This window comes from Oncorhynchus mykiss, chromosome 7, assembly GCF_057628025.1.
Source record: "Oncorhynchus mykiss isolate SJ-2025 chromosome 7, ASM5762802v1, whole genome shotgun sequence".
Taxonomy (NCBI): Eukaryota; Metazoa; Chordata; class Actinopteri; order Salmoniformes; family Salmonidae; genus Oncorhynchus; species Oncorhynchus mykiss.
The window spans coordinates 73,850,552-73,870,626 of NC_143028.1; the positions used below are offsets into that span (position 1 = coordinate 73,850,552).

At 40.7% G+C, this 20,075-nt stretch overlaps 1 protein-coding gene across 3 annotated transcripts; it reads right to left on the reverse strand.

Moving 5' to 3' along the window:
• Positions 1-27: 27 nt before the first annotated feature.
• On the reverse strand, positions 28-17,954 carry ctsa (cathepsin A). Of its 3 annotated transcripts, XM_021610685.3 has the most exons (15): positions 17,771-17,954; positions 17,394-17,554; positions 16,991-17,102; positions 16,207-16,257; positions 15,535-15,621; positions 15,001-15,156; positions 11,132-11,223; positions 10,845-10,929; positions 7,359-7,450; positions 4,003-4,081; positions 3,420-3,568; positions 2,856-2,931; positions 2,336-2,425; positions 1,984-2,085; positions 28-1,280 (listed from the first exon to the last, which is right to left on the reverse strand). In XM_021610685.3, the coding sequence occupies exons 2-15, from the start codon at positions 17,552-17,554 to the stop codon at positions 1,197-1,199; spliced, it is 1,416 nt and encodes a 471-aa protein (XP_021466360.1). In that variant the 5' UTR covers positions 17,771-17,954; the 3' UTR covers positions 28-1,196. The 3 variants fall into 3 exon arrangements, with proteins under 3 accessions (XP_021466360.1, XP_090098094.1, XP_090098095.1); XM_090241968.1 differs by lacking the exons at positions 2,856-2,931; positions 3,420-3,568; positions 4,003-4,081; positions 7,359-7,450 and having other exon boundaries at positions 17,771-17,907; XM_090241969.1 differs by lacking the exons at positions 28-1,280; positions 1,984-2,085; positions 2,336-2,425; ... (2 more) ...; positions 4,003-4,081; positions 7,359-7,450 and adding an exon at positions 7,602-9,005 and having other exon boundaries at positions 17,771-17,907.
• Positions 17,955-20,075: the final 2,121 nt, after the last annotated feature.

Below are 20,075 nucleotides of genomic sequence, written 5' to 3' on the forward strand. Positions count from 1 at the left end.
GTCGCTGCCAAATCACACACACGTGAACAAAGTTGATCAGGTATTTATTATGAAACCATGGCAGAATCAATGTGAATACAGCTAAACATAGACATGTTCCCTTTTGATCAAAGTGATTACAAGTAATCATTTCTGTGATGAGGCACTAGTAATAACTTCAGATTATTATATTTTAATGACTTACAGCACATCCAGGTGTTTTCTTCCAAAAGACAATGCCTGACAGTGAACAGAAACTACCTAGACAGGTATTAAGGGTAAATCCTATTTAAATTAATAGCTGAACTTGCACTTAAAGCTGCAATATGAACTTTGGGTGACCCAACCAAATTCACAGAAATGTGCATTCTAGATCTGTCACTCAAAAGAAAGTCAAAAAAAGCATAGATCAGTTCCATATGCGCTATTTCTATACATCCTGGTCTTAAGTTCCATTTTTGCATCTTACTTTGAAGCTTGTGCACAAAACCTAAACAATATTTTTGGTTATTGAAAAGAATTCACAGCGGTTTACATGGTACAATGATCTACACTACCTGCTCATTTCGTCAAACAAAACTATTAGAATTTGAGTAACCAGGAAGTGGTTTCTGAATAGTGAATCTTTAATAAGATTGACTAATTACTAAAAGAAACACAAGAATATTTGTGAACTAAGGTTTCATTTTGTCATTATAAGGTCTGTATAACCACTTCATCCCCGATTGATGTCAATGAGAGACTAAGTGAATTTCACTTAAGTAAAGAGTCACCCCACCATTGCCTTGTGTAACACAGAATGCTAAATACATACTTAGTGCTAAGAGCTCAAGCCAATGTGAGTGAATATTTAAAAAAATGATTTTATTTCTCCTAATTAACAAATAGATTGAACTCAATCTCAGCAGAATCAAAATGTCTGAAACAGACGCCATACAAAACACTAGCCCTCGTCTCAGATCAGCTTCTGCTGTATAGCCAGCCAACTACCATGGTTGACGAAACTGCATAAACAGATCTGGGATCAGGCTAACAAAACACTTGGAACATTATGTCAGTGGTCTTTGGATTTACAAGCCAGTGCTTTATCATAAACTAGTGCAAATCAAATTATACAGCAGGTCCCAGATCAGCTTCTGCTGTATAGCCAGCCAAATCCCATGGTAGACAAAAGGCATAAACAGATCTGGGACCAGGCTAAAGACTTTGTTCACAGATCAGTAGGGCTGTTTCTTGATGAAGCGAGAGAACATGGTGAAGGCAGCGATGGGCTTGTCTGTGGGGACCATGTGACCTGAACCCTGTTGATAAACAAGGAGAAAGTTGGTTAGCACTCTCCCGGCAAACTGGGTCATGTTCATTAGGAAACGCAAAGGAAAACGCTTAAACGTTTTGAAAAAACAGAACTCCCAGTTTGTCTGTTTTCATCCATTTGGTGTCTAATGAACACAACCCTGATTTAAAGCACTCCTGTATTTTTCCAGGCAAGACTGAACACAAATCTGGACTTTCTCTGAAGCTACGTGTTAAGATAATGGTATCTTACCACAGTACCTGCTTCCCCAGAGGGGAATAGTAAAATATTTTTACTGCAGTGATTGGCTACAATGTACTGTATACCTGACAGCAAAACCGACTTCTGTCTGGTCGGAAACATTATCGAAAACCTCCAACAATCCCCTATTCCTTTGGTCTAAGGGAAGGGAAGAAGTAGTTTGGTGACCAAGACTGTTCTGTGAATTGTTGTCTTGTCTGAGATCTGAAACCTTGCCTAGCCTTCAGCTCAGTGATCGAATACAAAGTCTTTGGGGTTAAAAATTGCTCTACCTACTGAAGTTAGTTTGCACAGATCCGCAAACAGGCTAGTGGAGAGGGCAGGGGGTTAGAGTTTAGTATGTTAAAATGGAATTTGTTCTAAATGATAGTACTTGCAACCAGAAATCCATACAGCCACAGGTAATGATGAAACACAGGTTCGAATTTTATATTTGGTTGAATCGTTACCTTGACGGTGAGGAAGGCCAAGTTGGAGAACTCCTTGACGAAACCGCCCACCTGCTGACTCTCGCCGGTGTAGTAGAGCCAAGGCCTCCTCTTCACCTGGACCTGGGGAGAAATGGGCCAGAGGTCAAGGGCCATGCCACAGCATAGAACAGGGTGAAGTTGTTGCCGATCTTGCATCAGTTTAGCATTTCCCACTAAATCGATTGAGAGAAAGGAATCAGATCCTAGAGCTGTACTCAAGAGAAACTTCCCATGGTGCACACAGAACCAGACATGACACCAGCAGCCTCATCTCTGTTCAGTTCCCATCCGGTCATGTAGTGTCTTTACTTTGTGCAAAAGGTTAATCTACCTCCTGATGGAGAGACTCCACGAACCACTCGTCCCCAAGGAAGTTGCAGGCCATGTCTACGTCACCGTTGTACACCAGCACTCTGTACTTCTACAAGAGACGGAAGACATTTATAGCACTACTGCCAAGACCACTAATTACAGTCAGACCTGGGTTCATACACATACAGTACCAGTCAAAAGTTGACACCTACTCATTCCAAGATTTTTAGATTGTAGAATAGTGACATCAAAACTATGAAACATAAGGAATCATGTAGTAACCAAAGTGTTAAAATCAAAATGTATTTTATATTTGAGATTCTTCAAAGTAGCCCTGCTTTGTCTTGACAGCTTTGGCATCATCTCAACCAGCTTCATGAGGTTGTCACCTGGTATGCATTTCAATTAACATGAGTGCCTTGCACTTTTAAAGCCATTATATTGGCTCCATTGTTCCAGGCAATTTCAAACACAGTATACGGAAGAACACACTAACGAGCGCCAACACAGTATCTGGAAGAACACACTAACGAGCTCACCAGAGCTCCCAACAGCTTCAAGTACTGCTTCCTCACATCCATGTACAGCCGGTTGTAGTTCAGATTCACCTCAGCGCTGTAACAGCAGAGAACACATAGTCCAGCTAGATCAAGACCTAAACCTACAGTTATTTATATTGACACAGTGATGGGGAAAACAGGTCCAGTCTGAACCACAAAAGAGCACTGTTCTCAATTAAACAATTTAACCCAACGCAAGTTTGTTGCTCTCCGAACCAATCACCTTTTATTGGCCCCAGTGAAACCCTTTTCACTCTCGACCCAAAATGACAGGTTCCAACAACTTGGGTGAATGAGTAAACAGGATTGTGCAGCTCTGCCCCACTCAGTATTACAGAAATCAGTATTGTATAAAAAATTAATTTTAAACAACTTCTCCTAGGTAATCTAGACTATAAACCCACCCACAACACCCCGTCCTATGAAGGGTTAAAAGACAGTGTCAAGACCTGGATGTAGGACCTGTATCTTGACCATATTATCTACCCTCTGAACGTCAGATAGCCGTGAGTCAAGTTGCCTCCTTGTAACTTCGTCACTTACCTGCATACCGACCAGGGTAGAGCAGAGGGGGAGATGTGGAGGGCTGCTTTGACGTAGGGGTTGTTGAGGTACAAGGTAGACGGGGTAGAATTGGTGCAGGGAGGGTCCAGCCTCACAAGCTTGTACAGAGACGCCACACCCTTCAGCTTCTACGAGATCGGAGAGGTACACAACTAAGGCCGGATATAGTCTCCTACACCAGGGTTGGGGTTCATTTGAATTGAAGTCAGAAGGATTTTAAATTTAAATTCATATAATGAAAGACTTGATTTGCAGTCAGAATATGTTCTCTGCCCTTGGTCAACACTGCACCTAGACATACTATGACGTAATCATGCATTGTACAGACGGGCTCCTTATGGACATTTTGGTACATGTAGGTTGAAACCACGCTTGCTCTTTACGTTTTGCTAGAGACCGCTTTGAGTATATACACCCAGCCTTACTGATGAGAAACGCTAACCGAAGGGACTGGTAAAATCCCCAAAACTAAAAATAACCATTGCGTACAGCTAATACATATTTATAACCATTGAAACAGGTCCTCAGCACAAAAGTATTCCTTTAGAGTAAATTAATGTACCTGGTTCCAGAGTTGAGTCCATTCATGGTTAAGGAAACTGTTACCCAGATCTCGAATCACCAGGTGCCCATTGTCAGTGCTGCACAGAGAACATCAACATGTCAGAGAAGAAAGCAAGAGGACATTAACACATCTGGAGCAGAAGAATGACACCTACTAGCTTAACCTATGCAGAGCATACGTGGTGAGAGGAGTTACTATAAGACCTCCTGTATGCAGGGCCCTATGTCATGACCCGGGTTCAGAGCTGAAGGATCAGGTTACATTGGGTCCGCTCAACAGCGCCCTCTCCCACAGAGGGGAAGAGGGGTGAAGCTGCATGTTTTATGACAGTCGTAAATACCTGCAGGGAAACTCACCCACTCTCCGAAATGGAAGTTAAATCTATTTGTTCCGCGAGAGAGAGAGAGACACACGCGTTGCATTATGGTAACAAAAGGTTGAATGAAACAATATTTCTGTATTCCAAGCAGTTGGAAGGGTCAGTGTGTACTTAAAACAATATCGAATTCATTACTAATTTGTAGTGTAACAAAGGACAGGAGAACTCTGAATGTGTATATTTCCCAGTGATCAGATTCACATCCAAATGCTGGGGAACTTATGATTAAATATGAGAGATGAAATGTTGGCCTTAAAAAAAAAAGAGAAATGTTTTTTCCATATGAAGTCTTAAGTCAGCAGCCACACAAGCACAGACAACACCCTTTCTTTCGAATGAGCGGCCTTTCATGTGCAAAGTATTAGCATTTCCATGAGCCTAGTTCTCAACTGTATGTAATTCGTCCATTCTGTCCCCACCCCTTTCAATTGTCTACCAAGTCATCATAGGGTTTAGTCCACTAGGGAATTTGCATTGCATTATGTACTAATCAATGTATAAGCTATTCTGTTTGTGTGTTTAAGTAATTCTGTGCGATTTATTTACTAAGCCAATTCATCATTTATGCAAGGGTTCGTGCAGATAAGGATTTAGCGCCATTCAGAATGAGATAGTCAAAGGTATCAATTATTTGATGACTAAAAGATTTTAGAGTTTATTCGGAAAAATGGTAACTCAACTTTTCCATGGTGCACCAAGACCGCTATAATGAGGAAATTGTTACAGGATTATTTTAATCGTAATAATTAAACAGTTACTCGATTTGATAAATCATAACATTAATGATAGCCAAGACAACTACATATGTGGGGGCAAACTACCTGCCCTCCAGGACACCTACACCACCCGATGTCACAGGAAGGCCAAAAAGAACAAGGACCACCACCTGAGACACAGCCTGTTCACCCCGCTATCATCCAGAAGGCTAGGTCAGTACAGGTCAATGCTGGGACCGAGACTGAAAAACAGCTTCAAGGCCATCACTGTTTAACAGCCATCACTAACATTGAGTGGCTGCTGCCAACATACGGACTCTAATCTCTAGCCACTAATAAAGACATCACTAGTCAAACAATGACAATTTATATAATGTTTTCATACATTACTCATCTCATATGTATATACTGTATCTTGCCTATGCCGTTCAGCCAACCATGTATTTATATGTACATATCCTTAATCATTCCATTATACACACAAGTGTAAGGTAGTCGTGAAATTGTTAGATGTTCTGACCATGCAGTATCATCTGCTAACCATGTGTATGTGACCAATAAAATTTGATTTGAACAGTTAGGACCTACTGTATGCAGAGCCGTATACTTAACTCAGCAAAAAAGAAACCCCTCAACTGTCAACTACATTTATTTTCAGCAAACTTAACATGTGTAAATGTATGAACATGAGTGTGAGACAAACTGAACACGTTCCACAGACGTGTGACTAACAGAAATGGATTAATATATCCCTGAACAAGGGGGGGCGGGTCAAAATCAAAAGTCACTATCTGGTGTGGCCACCAGCTGCATCTCATTGACTACACCAGATTTGCTCGTTCTTGTTGTGAGATGTTAACCCACTCTTCCACCAAGGGACCGGCAAGTTCCAGGACATTTCTGGGGGGGGGAAATGGCCGTGGCCCTCACACTCATAGCCAACAGGTCCCAGACGTGCTCAATGGGATTGAGATCTTGGCTCGTCGCTGGCCATGGCAGAACACCAACATGCCTGTCTTGCAGGAAATCACCCATACTGTTCGTTCTGTGCGTGATGGCATTGTCATGCCGAAGGGTCATGTCAGGATAAGCCTGCAGGAAGGGTACCACATGGGAGGAGGATGTCGTCCCTGTAACACAGATGAGCAGGGACCCTGGGCATCTTTGTTTGGCGTTTTTCCAGAGTCAGTAGAAAGACCTCTTTAGTGTCCTAAGTTTCCATAACTGTGACCTTAATTGCCTAGTCTGTTAAGCTGTTAGTGTCTTAAAGACCGTTCCACAGGTGCATGTTCATTAATTGTTTATGATTCATTGAACAAGCATGGGAAACAGTGTTTAAACCCTTTACAATGAAGATCTGACGTTATTTGGATTTTTACAAATTATCTTTGAAAGACAGAATCCTAAAAAAAGGGACGTTCACATACGTGGTTAGAGTTAAAGGCCACTTTGGTCAACCAGTACTAAGAGGTTCACCTTTCTAACAGGTATATTTATATGGCAATGAAACCTTCAGAATGAACCTGTTGCAGGGCAAACCAACTCAATTTATCCTGAATGAAGTGTGAGCCACAACTTTAGGACCAATGAAATCAACCGTCACTTAAAGATAGCTTCAGAAGCCACTTCATATGAGGAAGATGACAGATTAAATACACGTTTTTAAAATGAATCACATTTAGTAATGAGAATTACTTTAACTTCCCACACTAAAAAGTGACGCTATGTATTGCTTGTGAATTGATAAGCAATACACTGACGATAAAATAAAGCCAGCACTTCTAAGAGGCCATTTCACACCATAGCCTACAGAATCTGTAAGATGGTGTTTCGTTTTGATTTCAGCACAAATTACAATGTGGCACTGACTTAAAGGGTGTTTCACATGGTCTCAATGAAGAGTTGGGCGTTCGAAGGGCATGCATGACATGCACGTGCCTGCTAGAGTTAGCGGCTTGCCGACGAGTAATAACCACCGTAGTAGTATGGCTGAAGCTGGATAGCTTTAGAAAACCCAAAGTACATTACCTAAAATCATAGGATACACCTCAGGTCTGAGATTCAGTTGAATTACCATAGCTTGTGTATTAAGCAGGGTAGGGTGTACATCCCAATTCAATCCAGGAAGTAAACTAAATTCCAAATATGAGTATGTTAGCTTCCCGAATTGAACCCAACTTGAAACCCTTCATTTTCATGTAGGAGTTAAGCTGGTTCTTGTGTGAAGACAGTGAAATCTGTCAAGTAACTGGTCTTACCCAACTCTCTGGCCAACTCCTCCAGGACATGGGGCATACAGGTTGTAGATGTTCAATCCAGAATTGTAGACAACATCCTGCACCTCACTAAGCTAGGTGATAAAGATAAAATTAATATACAGTGCCTTGCGAAAGTATTCGGCCCCCTTGAACTTTGCGACCTTTTGCCACATTTCAGGCTTCAAACAAAGATATAAAACTGTATTTTTTTGTGAAGAATCAACATCAAGTGGGACACAATCATGAAGTGGAACGACATTTATTGGATATTTCAAACTTTTTTAACAAATCAAAAACTGAAGAATTGGGCGTGCAAAATTATTCAGCCCCCTTAAGTTAATACTTTGTAGCGCCACCTTTTGCTGCGATTACAGCTGTAAGTCGCTTGGGGTACGTCTATCAGTTTTGCACATCGAGAGACTGACATTTTTTCCCATTCCTCCTTGCAAAACAGCTCGAGCTCAGTGAGGTTGGATGGAGAGCATTTGTGAACAGCAGTTTTCAGTTTTCAGACTGATTGTTGTCCTATGGACAGAGTCTCCCACCTCAGCTGTAGATCTCTGCAGTTCATCCAGAGTGATCATGGGCCTCTTGGCTGCATCTCTGATCAGTCTTCTCCTTGTATGAGCTGAAAGTTGAGGGACGGCCAGGTCTTGGTAGATTTGCAGTGGTCTGATACTCCTTCCATTTCAATATTATCGCTTGCACAGTGCTCCTTGGGATGTTTAAAGCTTGGGAAATATTTTTGTATCCAAATCCGGCTTTAAACTTCTTCACAACAGTATCTCGGACCTGCCTGGTGTGTTCCTTGTTCTTCATGATGCTCTCTGCGCTTTTGACGGACCTCTGAGACTATCACAGTGCAGGTGCATTTATACGGAGACTTGATTACACACAGGTGGATTGTATTTATCATCATTAGTCATTTAGGTCAACATTGGATCATTCAGAGATCCTCACTGAACTTCTGGAGAGAGTTTGCTGCACTGAAAGTAAAGGGGCTGAATAATTTTGCACGCCCAATTTTTCAGTTTTTGATTTGTTAAAAAAGTTTGAAATATCCAATAAATGTCGTTCCACTTCATGATTGTGTCCCACTTGTTGTTGATTCTTCACAAAAAAAAATAGTTTTATATCTTTATGTTTGAAGCCTGAAATGTGGCAAAAGGTCGCAAAGTTCAAGGGGGCCGAATACTTTCGCAAGGCACTGTAGGTATCAGACAACTTTAGACACCTTCTCATTCAAGGGTTTATATTTACTATATTATAGATTAGTGAAGACAAACTGTGAACCCTTATTGAATCATGTATTAACCAAAAAAAAAAAAAAAAAAAAAGTTAACAAATCAAAATAGACTTTAGATAAATCAAAGTAGCCACCCTTTGCCTTCATGACAGCTTTGCATGCTTGGCCTTGTCACAACCAGCTTCATGAGGAATGCTTCTCCAACAGTCTTGAAGTTCCCACATATTCTGAGCACTTGTTGGCTGCTTTTCCTTCACTCTGCAGTCCAACTCATCCCAAACCATCTCAATTGGGTTGAGGTCAGGGGATTGCGGAGGCCAGGTCATCTGATGCAGCATTCCATCACTCTCCTTCTTGGTCAAATAGCGCTTAAACATTCTGGAGGGGTTTTGGTCATTGTCCTGTTGAAAAAAAACGAATGATCATCCCACTAAGTGCAAGCCAGATGGGATGGCGTATCACTACAGAATGCTGTGGTAACCATGTTGGTTAAGCGTGCCTTGAATGAAATAAAATCAGACTCACAAGCAAAGCACCCCCAAGCTTCATGGTGTGAACCACACATGCAGAGATCATCCGTTCCCTTACTCTACGCCACAAAGACACGGCGGTTGGAACCAAAAATCTAATTTGGACTCATCCAACCTAAAGGACAGATGTCCACCGGTCTAATGTCCATTAGTGGTTTCTTTTAGAGGTCGACCGATTATGATTATTTCAACGGCGATATCGATTGGAGGACCAAAAAAGCTTGAATGAATGCTTACGAGCCTGCTGCTGCCTACCACCGCTCAGACCATAGACTTTATAATAAACAGTAATACGAGACTTTAGTCAAATCCAGAAACAATCACGTCAAAAACAAAACGTATTCTTTCAGTGAAACACAGAACCGTTCAGTATTTTAATCAAACAGGTGGCATCCATAAGTCTAAATGTCGCACAACCGTCAATGTCATCATAATTAAGTAAAATTCTGGCAAATTAGTCTTTGTTTAGAATAAATGGTCTTCACACAGTTCACAAAGAGCCAGGTGGCCCAACCTGCTGCATACACGGACTCGCATTTATTATATGCAACAGCAGGACAAGCTAAATAAACTAGTAATATCAACCATGTGTAGTTAACTAGTGATTATGTGAAGATTCATTGTTTTTTTTAAAGATACATTAAATGGTAGCTAGCAGCTTAACTTGGCTCCTTGCTGCACTCGCATAACAGGTGGTCAGGTTGCCACGCAGTCTTCTCGGAGTGCAATCGGCATCCAAAAAGGCTGATTGTTATGTAAACTTGAAATCGGCCATGCCGATTATTTGGTCGACCTCTAGTTTCTTTGCAGCAATTCGACCATGAAGGCCTGATTCACACAGTCTCCTCTGAACAGTTGATGTGTCCGTTACTTGAACTCCTTGAAGCATTTATTGGGGCTGCAATCTGAGGTGCAGTTAATTACCCATTTCTGAGGCTGGTAACTCTGCTGCAGAGGATAAGTTCAATAGAGGTAACTCAGGGTCTTCCTTTCCTGTGGCGGTCCTCATGAGCCAGTTTCATCACAACTGCACTTAAAGAAACATTCAAAGTTCTTGACATTATTCAGACTGACCTTCATGTCTCAAAGTAATAGACTGCATTTCTCTTTGGCTATTTGAGCTTTTTTTTTGCCATAATATGGACTTGGTCTTTTACCAAGTAGGGCCATATTTATACAACCTCTACCTTGTCACAACACAACTGATATTCTAAAACACTTTGCAGAAAGAACTTGCACAAATGAGCTTTTAACAATGCACACCTGTTACTGAAATGCATTCCAGGTGACTACCTCATGAAGCTGGTTGAGAGAATGCAAAACAGTGAAGTGTGGCTACTTTAAAACAAATCAAAATATATTTGGATTTATTTAAAAACACTTGGTTACTACATGATTCCATAGGTGTAATTTCATTGGTGATGGCATTATTCTACAATGTAGAAAACAGTAAAAATCAAACACCCTGGAATGAGTAAGTGTCCAAACTTTTGATTGGTTCTGTGTATAGAAATAGTAAAACTAGTAAATTGGTGCTGACAATGAACAGTATTTTACACAAACTAGTCATAGCAACTACTGAATATACCTCTAGACTTACAATCATTTTTAGTGCCTTGTTTCCATTGAGAATCAATGTGACCGAAGAATGTTGTCAATAAATCCAAGATCTATTAAAAATGGAGAATCAATCATCGTAAATGGACTCACATTGCTGGAGCAGTTAGGGTTCTGATTGTTGTAGAAGTCACATTTTCCACCGTCGCAGCAATAGGCCTGCAAGTCACTCCACAAACTGCCAGGAACACAGAACCACATAACCAGTGGTTATTGATTCTGTGCATGTAGGCTTCACTTAAAAACAGAGCCTGACTAAGAGCTAGTCTCTTGGTACCATCATACCCAGTATGCTTAGCTTTGACAAAAAACTTAAGTTGGCAAGGGCACAAACAGATCTGAGACCAGGATATGACATTAGGAAAAGGCAATAACAGTACCTTGTCCCAAGGAGTCCATGGTAATAAGCAAAGTAGACGAGAGAGTTGTCGTTCATCTCATAACTTGACATCCCATTGCCAACTGCAATACCCTGGGAGAAAAAAAAGAAAAAAACGGATTATTTGTATTAGGGATCGCCATTAGTTCCTTCCAAGGAAGCAGCTACTCTACCTGGGGTCCAAACACATTAAGGAACTTAGATCACATATTATACCACTACAATACAAAATGTATAATAACCCCATACACCAATATTACCATTTACATGTAGGTAGAGTGTGCATACGAGTGGCTCTTCACAGTACCTGCTGTTCCATAAAGCTAATTTTTATATATTTTTTAATCTGATTCGAGCACTTGCATCAGTTACCTGATGTGGAATAGAGTTCCATGTAGTACTGTACACCTCCCTTAGTCTGTTCTGGACTTGGGGACTAAGAGGCCTCTGGTGGCATTGCTTGTGGGGGTAGCCATTGTGCAAGCAGTTGTGTGTAAGCAGTTTAAACAGACTTGTTTAAACAAATTGTCAACACCTCTTGCAAAAACAAGTAGGGATGAAGTCAAACTCTACTCCAATTTGAGCCATGAGAGATTGACATACATAATGTTAGTGCCCTGTGTATGTTTAAGGGCCAGCCATGCTGCCCTGTTGAGACGATAGTACATCCGAGGTCCGTGGCACCTGACCACACGACTGAATTATAAAAAAATAAAAATAAAAAAAAGTAAATAGAAGTTGAGACATCTGCCCTGGGGCATTCCTGATTCTACCTGGATTATGTTTAGAGGCTACCATTAAGGTAACTATCCAAAATATAGCAGGGGTGTAAAGCATAAGTAGTTTGCCATCAGACCAATAATGTCAAAAGCTGCACTGAAGTCTAACAGCCCCCACAATCTTGTCATTCGTGTAAGTCCTGTTGTTGAATGTCATTCCCTATAGGCATGCTCAAGTCTTGTCAATTGGTTTAATGTTAATTAGCATTGTATCTAGTCAGACAATTATTTCCAGAAGGCTGGTAAACAGGCTGATTGGTCAGCCATTTGAACCGGTAAAGGGGACTTTACCATTCTTGGGTAGCAGAATGACTCGTTTCCCCTCCAGGCTTGAGGACACACTTTCTAGTAAGATTAAAATGTATGTTAGGCATGGCAATATTATGCTCAGTAATTTTCCAGCCAAGTTGTCAGACCACGGTGGCTTGTCATTGACAGAACTTTCACCTCTTCCACACTTGCCTTTCATAATTGTCAGAGTACTCAGACCTTCACTTGTTACTTTATACCCTTAGACTGAAATTTTAAATTGTTATTCCCCCTCAAAGCGACACAAAAGTACATTTGCAAAGTATTAAAAATAAACTGAAGTATCACATTTCCTTAAGCATTCAGACCCTTTACTCAGTACTTTGTTGAAGCACCTTTGGCAGCAATTACAACCGAGTCTTGGGTATGACACAAGCTTGGCACACCTGTATTTGGAGAGTCTCCCATTCTTCTCTGCAGATCCTCTCAAGCTCTGTCAGGTTGGATGGGGAGCTTTGCTGCACAGCCATTTTCAGGTCTCTCCAGAGATGTTTGATGGGGTTCAAGTCCGGGCTCTGGCTGGGCCACTCAAGGACATTGAGACTTACGGTCATTGTCCTGTTGGAAGGTGAACCTTCAACCCAGTCTGAGGTCACAACTGCTCTGGAGCAAGTTCTTGTCATGGATCAATTTTTATGTCAGAAGAGAATCTTATTTCACATGATTTGAGAGTCCTTTAGGTAAACTCCAAGCAAGCTGTCATGTGCCTTTTACTGAGGAGTGGCTTCCGTCTGGCCACTCCCATAAAGGCCTAAATTGGTGGAGTGCTGCAGAGGTGGTTGTCCTTCTGGAAGGTTCTCCCATCTTCACAGAGGTACTCTGGAGCTCTGTCAGAGTGACCATCGGGTTATTTGTCACCTACCTGACAAAACCCCTACTCCGATTGCTCATTTTGGCCGGGCAGCCAGCTCGAGGAAGAACTGGTTGGTTCCAAACAAAAATTGGGGTCACTATGTTCTTGGGGACCGTCAATACTGCAGAAGTGTTTTTCTGGTACCCTTCCCCAGATCTGTAATGTGACACAATCCTGTCTGAGCTCTACAGACAGTTACGTCAACCTCATAGCTTCGTTTTTGCTCTGACATGCACGGTCAACTGTGGGACCTTATAGACAGGTGTGTGCCTTTCCAAATCATGTCCAATCAATTGCCTTTACTACAGGTAGACTCCAATCAAGTTGTACAAACATCTGAAGGATGAGAAATGGAAACAGGACGCACCTGACCTTAATTTGAGTCTAATAGCCGAGGGTCTGAATTTAAAAAAACATTTACTAACATTTCTAAAAACCTGTTTTTGCTTGGTATTACAGGGTATGTATACTTTTTTAAAAATCATCCAATCAATTTTAGAATAAGGCTATAATGTAGCAAAATGTGGGAAAAGTAAAAGGGTCTGAAAGCAATATACTTGATGTAGTGTTGGCCTTTGTCGCTGGCATGTCATGCCGAAATTTGCTAATCTCGCCGATGAAATTGGTGGGTTGTGATTAATTAGCCAAAGTTTCATTCAAGGTGCTCCAATACTTTTTACTATGATTTCTTAGTTTATTATTACTTTCTTCCAGTTTAGTCACATGATCCATTTGCCAATCAGTTGTGCAGCCACTTCATTGCTATACCGGTCACCTCAACCATACAATTTTCAAATTCCTCATCAATCCACAGGGATTGAACAGTTTAGTAATTTTCTAACATTGATGCATGCTTATTAGTAACTGGAATAAGCATTTTCATAATTGTCAAGTGCACATCTGGTTGCTCCTCATTACACACCAGCAAATTCTCTTTACAACATAAGAGTCCATAAAAAAACATATTGTGTTGTCTTCTACACTATTAGGCCCAGCCTTTGGTTTTCCTAGATATTTCTATTATATTGTGATCACTACATCCTATGGACACTGCTTTAAAGCTAAAGATTTGATCAACACAAGATTTCATTCCTGAGCTGTTTGTAACTACCTTGGTAGGTTGACTGAAACTGAACCAGGATGGAGGCACTGGTTACAGTTTGAAGCTTTTTCTGGAGTGGGCAGCTTGATGAAAGCCAGTTTATATTGAAAACACCCCGATAATGTTTGAAATGCCTGATAATGAGATAAAGACTGTTAGCGCTTGGTTGTCTATAGCAACTTCCCACCATAATGAGCTATAGGGAAGGCAGATGACCCTGTAGCCATTAAACTGCAACAGTATTTAAAATGATTGTCTAAGCTTTACATTAATGTGGTTATGAATAGCCAGCATGATTAGGAGACCTGAAAATAAATATATGAAATAGCCTACATTAGCCTGGAGGAAAAACATTTAACATCCATTCTTACTTGAGGATTTAGGTGAAAATGTACCACAACCTACAATGCCAAACAATGTTAAATGCAGTGGTGCACATTAGGCTAAACCAAGCAGAAAGCATTTCTTCAAAGACCAGTGTTGAGGAAAACACCTACAATGCAACTACTGTCAATGGGGGAGCGTGGTAGCCAGTAGACATTTCCAAACATACCATGGGTAGAAGGGAGCGATCAAGTTGTAACTCAACCTCCTAGATCAGGAGGGGCTGGATTGATAGGCATTACAGTGAAGCCAGCTCAACCTTGCACTCAAATAGGCCAACCACTATGGATTTTACTCATTCAATTTCAGATTTGGCGGGGGACGAGAGAGAGTTACTGAAGGGATGAAGTCCTACAGATGAATCCCAGTTCCTATTGAGTGCTCTGCTCTACTTTTGCCCATGGGATAGGGTGGCATTTGGGATTGCAGGCCATCTTCCTCACCTGCAGGTTCATGCTGGCGTCCTCCATCACTCTCTCTGCCAGGGTGGGGATGTAGATGCCGCCGTAGCTCTCACCCGTCAGGAAGAACTCGTTCTTGATGTACTCTGGGAAGGCTTTGAAGAACTCTTTCAAGGCCAGGAAGTTATTCATAGACACCTAGAGAAAACCATATAGAACTCAATAAGCTTATGTACAGTCACAGCAGTGACTCCATTAATAGCAAATGGCTATCGGATATTCATAATGCACATGTAAATATTTGGCTTTATGTGTCAGTCTTGATGGGTGGTCCTGTGAGGCTCAGTTGGTAAAGGGTCGTGGGCTAAATTGCAGTTAGGGTCACCAATACAATAGTGGCCATACATTTTTTGTCAGTCACATTGGATAAAACCATCTGATAAATTGCGTTACTTAAATCAGTGGCTACGAGTAATCCCAATGAATTCACAAGTCAATTACGTCCTGGGTTCCTCAACATATCCCCTAACTGGTTAAACAGTGGTTCTTCAGGTACTGTGCATATTGGTAACTCACCTCAGTGTCATTGGTGGTGTAGTTGCTATCGTCTGAGTATGAATATCCAACACCTGCTGGGGACTCCAGGTACAGCATGTTGGCAATCTAAAAACACCACATCTGCTATAATGTGTATAAATGAAGCACTGCCACCCACTGGAATGGTTAATAAGACAACTACTCATTCAAGGGTTTTTATTTTTACTATTTCTACATTGTAGAAAATACAGCAACTATGAAATAACCTAGTACCCCCCCCCAAAAAAAGTGTTCAACTAATGAGACTGTTTGGGATTAGTTGGACTGTAGAGTGAAGTAAAAGCAGCCAACAAGTGCTCAGAATTTGAGAGAACTCCTTCAAGGCTGTTGGAAAAGCATTCCAGGTGAAGCTGGTTGACCAAATGTGCAAAGCTGTCAAGGGTGGCTACTTTCGAGAAGAAAAAAAATATATTTAGATTTGTTGAACACTTGGTTACTTCGTAGTTGTCTTTATTATTCTACGACATAAGAAATAGTATAAAGGGAAACCCTTTAATGAGTAGATGTACAAACTTCTGACTGGTACCAAGGTATCTTTCTAGTCTGAATGCCAGTCTGTGCCATTGTGACAATTACAGCAATGGAGTTGGCAAGAGCACAAACAGACCTTGGACTAGGTTAGCAAAGATATGCTAGAGGAACGAGACAAACCATGTTCCAGGAATAGGGGTTGTACTCCAATGACATGCCATCGTTCTGAATCTGAAATGAGAACATAAGACTGCGTTCAAAGACTACAAAACCACTGGAATGGCAACAATACAACTTAAATGGAATACAATGTTAAATTCAGTTGTAAGATTGCCCTCTGATCATTTACACTAACAGGAGACTTGAACGAGCAGAATCTAATCTCTCATGGACAGATAATATGCATGTACCGAAGAATCTGTCACGAAGGGATTGAATGCATAGGATAACAAGCAGCAGTTGCAGTGTTTGGGTTGTAATCACTGATTATTTGGACATAGATGTGGCAAAGGCAGTGCTTAAACTGCGACTGCTTTGCACATGTGGTGAAATTAGCAGAAGGGTTGGTGGTGCTTTGACTGAGGGTTTCCTATTGAGAGAGAAGACTTCTCACAAGTCTCAATTTTGACCATGTATGGACCCAGAACTAAATCACAGCTGACCAAATATCCCAGAAGTAGAAGTGTAAACAGATTGTTTTATTTAACTAGGAAAGTTAGTTAAGAACAAATTCTTATTGACAATGACAGCCTACCAAAAGGCCTCCTGCGGGGACAGAGCTGGGATTAATTCTAAAACGTAGAACAAAGGCACATCACAACAAGAGCCCTAAAAACAACAAAGTATGGCAGCAACAAAGCATGGTAAACATTGGGCAGAGACAAAAGTAAAGGGCAATAAGATAAAGAACAATACATCACTGGTGTAAGAGGCAACTAGATTGTTTTTTGGAGTTTCTCCTTACCAAGAAAGGCCCATGTTCTGTGAGCAAACCGTCAAGGGAGCTGCAACCAGGGCCACCATTCAGCCACAGAACCACTGGGCTGGAAGCTGGATCCTTCTGAGACTCCACAAACCTGCATGACAGGGAAGCAGTGTAGGACATGGTACCCACATGAAGTCTGTAGACATAACTTGCGGAACTGATCAAATATAAAACTACTCAAGCGATAAGCTGGATGGGTGTCAAATTAAACTGTATACTGGTGTGAATGTTTCCTCATACAAACCAAGACACTTCCTCATTACTAAAGTCATGTGCCCTACACATAAAATGCTCCCTTTAGGTTTGAAATACATATGTAGCTAGTTAGTAGGACACTAGTAAGCCATTATAAATGGCTAAAAAGACAAGGCTACCCACTCACCAGTAGTGAAGGTGTTTGTTGCCGGCCACATTGAAGTATCCCGAATACTGTTTGAAGTTAGGCTGCTTTTGAAGCCCAGGGAGAAACTTTATTTCATCCACGTCAGGTGCGCCGAGAGTCCCCAAGGCTCCGAACAGCAGGGACAACACCAAATGATACATCTGGGAGTAAAATGACCTGACACTTTAACCAGTTCACTAGTAACAAGTTATGACACGTATAGACTTGAAAGACAATCTAACGTTAGCTAGTTAAAGTCCGAGAAGATGTCAACAGTGATTGCAACAGGCTAGCCAAGGTTTAAGTAAACAAGAGTAAACGGGTATTTGAGTACACTGCATTATTAATGCGCTGGATGAACCAACACTGGCACTTACCTTTTTTGTCCGAATTAGGCCGTAGGTACCTACAAAACAGCTACAATACTTATGCACTCACAGATCACGGAAGGAGTAGTCATGTGTTCCCTTTTGCGGCTGAAGCTCGTGATGTGCTGGTCACATGACAACGCATTAGCGCGCTTCAAATTGCGCAGACGTTTGGCCTCACATGGTTGTCACTAGTTACCACAGCCACAAAGTCAACATTGGCTGGAGTGTAAAATTCCTGAAAAAAAGTTAGGGTTAGGCATAAGGTTAGTAGCGTGGTGTTGTGGGTGAAATTACAAGATTACATTATAATACTGTTATTGCATCAAATGGTTGTTTTATGAAACATAATAGGGTTCTTATAACTCTACTGTGTCTGTGGGATCTGAGAGGAGCTTTTGGAGCTGACAATTGATTTATGCCATAGAATGAGTTGATGTTTCTGTGCTGTGAGGTACCAGTGATGAGATGGGAACCTTGTCTTAGGGGATAAACTCTGGTTTCCTTACAATAAGAACAGTCTTCATGGTAAATGCTATCTGGCTGGAGATACTCCTTTCCCATATATAAAGTCTCACCTTGTGACCCATTCCATACATCTGTTGTTTGTCATGAACATTCAGGAAGATGCACTTTGCTATAAAATGCTGTGGCTCAAATGCGCTCGTTGACCTCTCAACTAATCATCTAAGGGTTTTTTGGCGACCACTTTCATTTTTGCAATAATTCATAAATGTTATTTATAAGCTTTGAATAAAGTAATATCCTGATTGGTGATTGACCTTATCTCTCCTCATTATTGATTAGAATTTAGAATCTATAGAAATAGACAGAGTTCGTGACTTTGTGGCTGTGGTAAACAGCAGTCAAGTTTTCATTTTGGATATTGGTTTGATATTTGGAGTTTGCTCATCAGTACAACTTCCACGGAATGATTAGGATGATATATCTAGAATCAGATGATGTCAGAGAACAAGGTACAGACTTTTTCTCTGTTCTGTTCCATTTAAAAAAGTGACTTTACATTGATTTCAATGGGGGAATATTATCCACTGGCAACTAAGAGACCATGTACAATCATGGGGCTGCAGGTAGCCTAGTGGTTAGAGCGTTGAACTAGAAACCGGAAGAATGCAAAAACGAATCTCCTGAGCTGACAAGGTAAAAATCTGTTGTTCTACCCCTGAACAAGGCAGTTAACCCACTGTTCCTAGGCCGTCATTGAAAATAAGCATTTGTTCTTAACTGACTTGCCTTGTTAAATAAAGGTAAAAAATCACACAAAAAAACTTTTTTTTTACAGCAAAAAAATATATAAAAAATCCCTAAATTAAATGATCTACAGATCTTAAACTTACTTTATGTTTTTTTTACCACAACAATGACATTCTAAAATTGTAACTTGTTTATTTTTAATGGATTTTATGTAATAATACGAGCTCAACAAACATAAATAGACCTATGATCTTTCTCACTCCTACCCAAACTACTGTAGCCTAGCGAGACTAGCAAGCTAAAAATCACTTGTAGCAAAGTCACTGAGGTCCCGTATCCATGATACACCAATAAGAATTCCCATTTTAAAGTTCCTTGGTTATAAAATGAATAGTTAATGTCATAATTATCATTTTGAAAGGCTTCCAATCCACATGTGCTAGAGATCTACAGACAAGTGCAGTGTGTTCCCTGACCTCTTAACAAAGTGATTTAGTTTTTCAAAATACCTCCCCTTTTTTCCCCTCCCCATTTTTCCTATTACAGTTGTAGTTATTAGTTCACATACAGAGCTAATTTTCTATAGCTTCCAGTCCAACTGTCATATACATCTAAAACCATGGCAGGTAGCCTAGTGGTTAGAGTGTTGGGACAGTAACAGTAAAGGTTGCTAGATCAAATCCCCAAGCTGAAAAGTTGAAAATCTGTCTTTCTGCCCCTGAACAAGGCAGTAAATAAGAATTTGTTCTGAATTGACTTGCCTAGTTAAAATGTAAAAAATATTACCTCTCACCTCTCCAAATTAGACCCATTAGAATTGCAATTATTTATTTAACTGATTTTACTTGAATATTTCCTGTGATAGGACAAGTGTTCAATATTTCACCGTCCATATGAGCTACAGATCTACAGATACGTGTGGTGGGTTCCTTAACCTCTCTTGTAAAAGGTACACCTTTTATTTTTTTCAAAATTCCTCCCCTTTGATTTTCTAAAATAATGACTCCTATTACAGCTGTGGATATACATTTTATTTAACCTTTATTTAACTAGGCCAGTCAGTTAAAAGCAAATTATTATTTACAATGACGGCCTAGGA

What these genes read in the sequence shown, in the direction of transcription:
- ctsa (XM_021610685.3), bottom strand. Translation starts at nt 17,554, where the DNA reads ATGTATCATTTGGTGTTGTCCCTGCTGTTCGGAGCCTTGGGGACTCTC. An exon ending in CTACCCTGGTCGGTATGCAG is followed by an intron (nt 2,932 to 3,419) that starts GTAAGTGACGAA and finishes CTGCTGTTACAG; the next exon opens with CGCTGAGGTGAATCTGAACT. An exon ending in TGGAGTCTCTCCATCAGGAG is followed by an intron (nt 2,086 to 2,335) that starts GTAGATTAACCT and finishes ATTTCTCCCCAG; the next exon opens with GTCCAGGTGAAGAGGAGGCC.